Source organism: Mizuhopecten yessoensis, unplaced genomic scaffold, assembly GCF_002113885.1.
Source record: "Mizuhopecten yessoensis strain PY_sf001 unplaced genomic scaffold, ASM211388v2 hete_36035520, whole genome shotgun sequence".
Classification (NCBI taxonomy): Eukaryota; Metazoa; Mollusca; class Bivalvia; order Pectinida; family Pectinidae; genus Mizuhopecten; species Mizuhopecten yessoensis.
Window position 1 is genome coordinate 1 of NW_018482799.1, and position 1966 is coordinate 1966.

General features: G+C 37.1%; 1 protein-coding gene across 1 annotated transcript; it reads right to left on the reverse strand.

Moving 5' to 3' along the window:
- Positions 1-169: 169 nt before the first annotated feature.
- LOC110444135 (NADH dehydrogenase [ubiquinone] iron-sulfur protein 2, mitochondrial-like) lies at positions 170-1657 on the reverse strand. Its single transcript, XM_021488544.1, has 3 exons — positions 1584-1657; positions 981-1144; positions 170-309 (listed from the first exon to the last, which is right to left on the reverse strand). The coding sequence occupies exons 1-3, from the start codon at positions 1653-1655 to the stop codon at positions 186-188; spliced, it is 360 nt and encodes a 119-aa protein (XP_021344219.1). The 5' UTR covers positions 1656-1657; the 3' UTR covers positions 170-185.
- Positions 1658-1966: the final 309 nt, after the last annotated feature.

The following is a 1966-nucleotide window of genomic DNA, read 5'->3' on the forward strand; positions in this document are numbered from 1 at the left end:
CAGCCTAACATCACCAAAATGTTTGCTTTTAACGATTGTCTTATGTTAATCAAGGATTGAGTAGGAACTTCAAAATGATGCTGATCCAATTGCATTCATATGAATGAAATGTCTTAATGTTATGCTTATGGAAGAACTTGCAGTGGAAACATAAATATATTTAAATGACATGTTTCCCTCGAGACCTACCTGTCATAACAATCACCAGTCGTACCGATGGGAATGTCAAAGTCGACCAGATGATAGGCATCGTACGGCTGTGTCTTCCTCAAATCCCACTTGATACCCGAGCCACGCAACATCACACCGCTAGAGGAAATACAAAAGTTGTAGGATTATTTGACAGCATACCACTGGAAGGATACAAGATTTTTTACACTCAACAGACATTTAAAACCCAACTAGTGAAGGATACAAGAATTATAGAGAGACGTTCATTTGTTTTCTTTTCTGAAATGATTTATCATTGAATGTCAGAAAAAATAGTTTCCAACGCTTAGGTAGTTTTTTTTGTAGTGTTGGTAATATACACCCCTAGATCAAAAACCCACGATATGGCTTGACGATGAGTACGATTACCACTGACTGAAGCATTGTTAAGGTTCCACAACAAAAATCGAAAATGGAGTTTAATGTGTATGATGTTTAGCAAGCGTTACAGAGCTCAAGCAGGTCATTACATTTATTGCATTATATTTTATTGGTAATTTACTAAAATTTCAGTCATAACTTTAGCTGGACCTCGGTCTACCACACACACTAGATTGAGTAGACCTTCATACTTTTCTGTAGACTAGTCTACAGGTCCATCGTTAGTGACAAACCCTGGGCGCTTACAGGGAGGGGGCGCTACAGTGAATATGGTAGCTTCCGTTCGCATTTCTACAGAACTGCAATAGATACGAGTTGACGTACGTATTACCAGGTATGGGCTGATCACTGCATGATCAGATATATTTCTTCACATCATCAGACTATACCTGAACCCAAAGTTTAGGGCATCCTCAGAAGAAACTATTCCGACATCTACCGTCCTCTGTTTCCAAATTCTGTTTTGTGTGAGGAGTTCCTCCACCTCGTCCAGTCTCTGGTTGAACTTTTCGATAAAGTCGTATATATCGTCCAAAAGTCCAAGGGGTAAATCCTGTTTAAGTTAATATATATCAATGGAACTTTTTATGAAAAACATTTCTTTATATCCAATATTTGGTATGTAATTAATTAATCAAGAAAAAATTAACATTGAGTAGATGGACTTGCCAGCAGGATTGTTCTAATTTCTAAAATGAAATTTTCAACCTTATTTTTTGTTTATAATTAACAATCAAATTTCTAACATACAGTTGTATATGTCAAATCTTTTCCTAAACTATGAAATAGGCAATACTTGTTATTAAAGAGGATATTTAAAGAAATATTTCTTCCTGAACGTAAAACATTGATTTTTTTTCAAATGTAGATATTTCACCTACAGGTATTCATATAGGCCAACTCATTAAATGTGATAAAGACTTCAGTCTCATTGTTGTAAAGTAAACAGTCAGTTCATCAAATTAAAATGCTTAATGATTAATAGGACCTACCTGAGACACGCCTCCTGGTCTGACATAGGCTGCATGCATTCTCGCTCCAGACACTCTCTCGTAGAACTCCATCATCTGTTATACAACAAGAGAATATATAAAACACAAACCTTATTTAATTTACAACGATAATGAAACCAAGTTATTTCAACTAATATTAATCACTCTTGTTGACACTGATGTTAGCTTGGGGGTCTTAGTGTGAGGGGGAAACCGGAGTACCCGGAGAAAACTCACGTGGTCGAGCAGGTGATCACCCCAATCTCACCCCTTTGGATTCTATCGATCTCACACCGGTAAAAGTGTGCATTCACCTGACCAGGGTAAAAGTGGGGATTCACCTGTCCAGGGTAAAAGTGTTGATACACCTGTCCAGGGTAAAA

Excerpts from the sequence above, each read along its gene's own strand:
- LOC110444135 (XM_021488544.1), bottom strand. The coding sequence starts at position 1,655 with ATGGAGTTCTACGAGAGAGTGTCTGGAGCGAGAATGCATGCAGCCTAT. Across the intron at positions 1,145-1,583 it reads GACCAGGAGGCGTGTCTCAG|GATTTACCCCTTGGACTTTT; the intron begins GTAGGTCCTATT and ends TAACTTAAACAG. Across the intron at positions 310-980 it reads GCCCTAAACTTTGGGTTCAG|CGGTGTGATGTTGCGTGGCT; the intron begins GTATAGTCTGAT and ends TATTTCCTCTAG.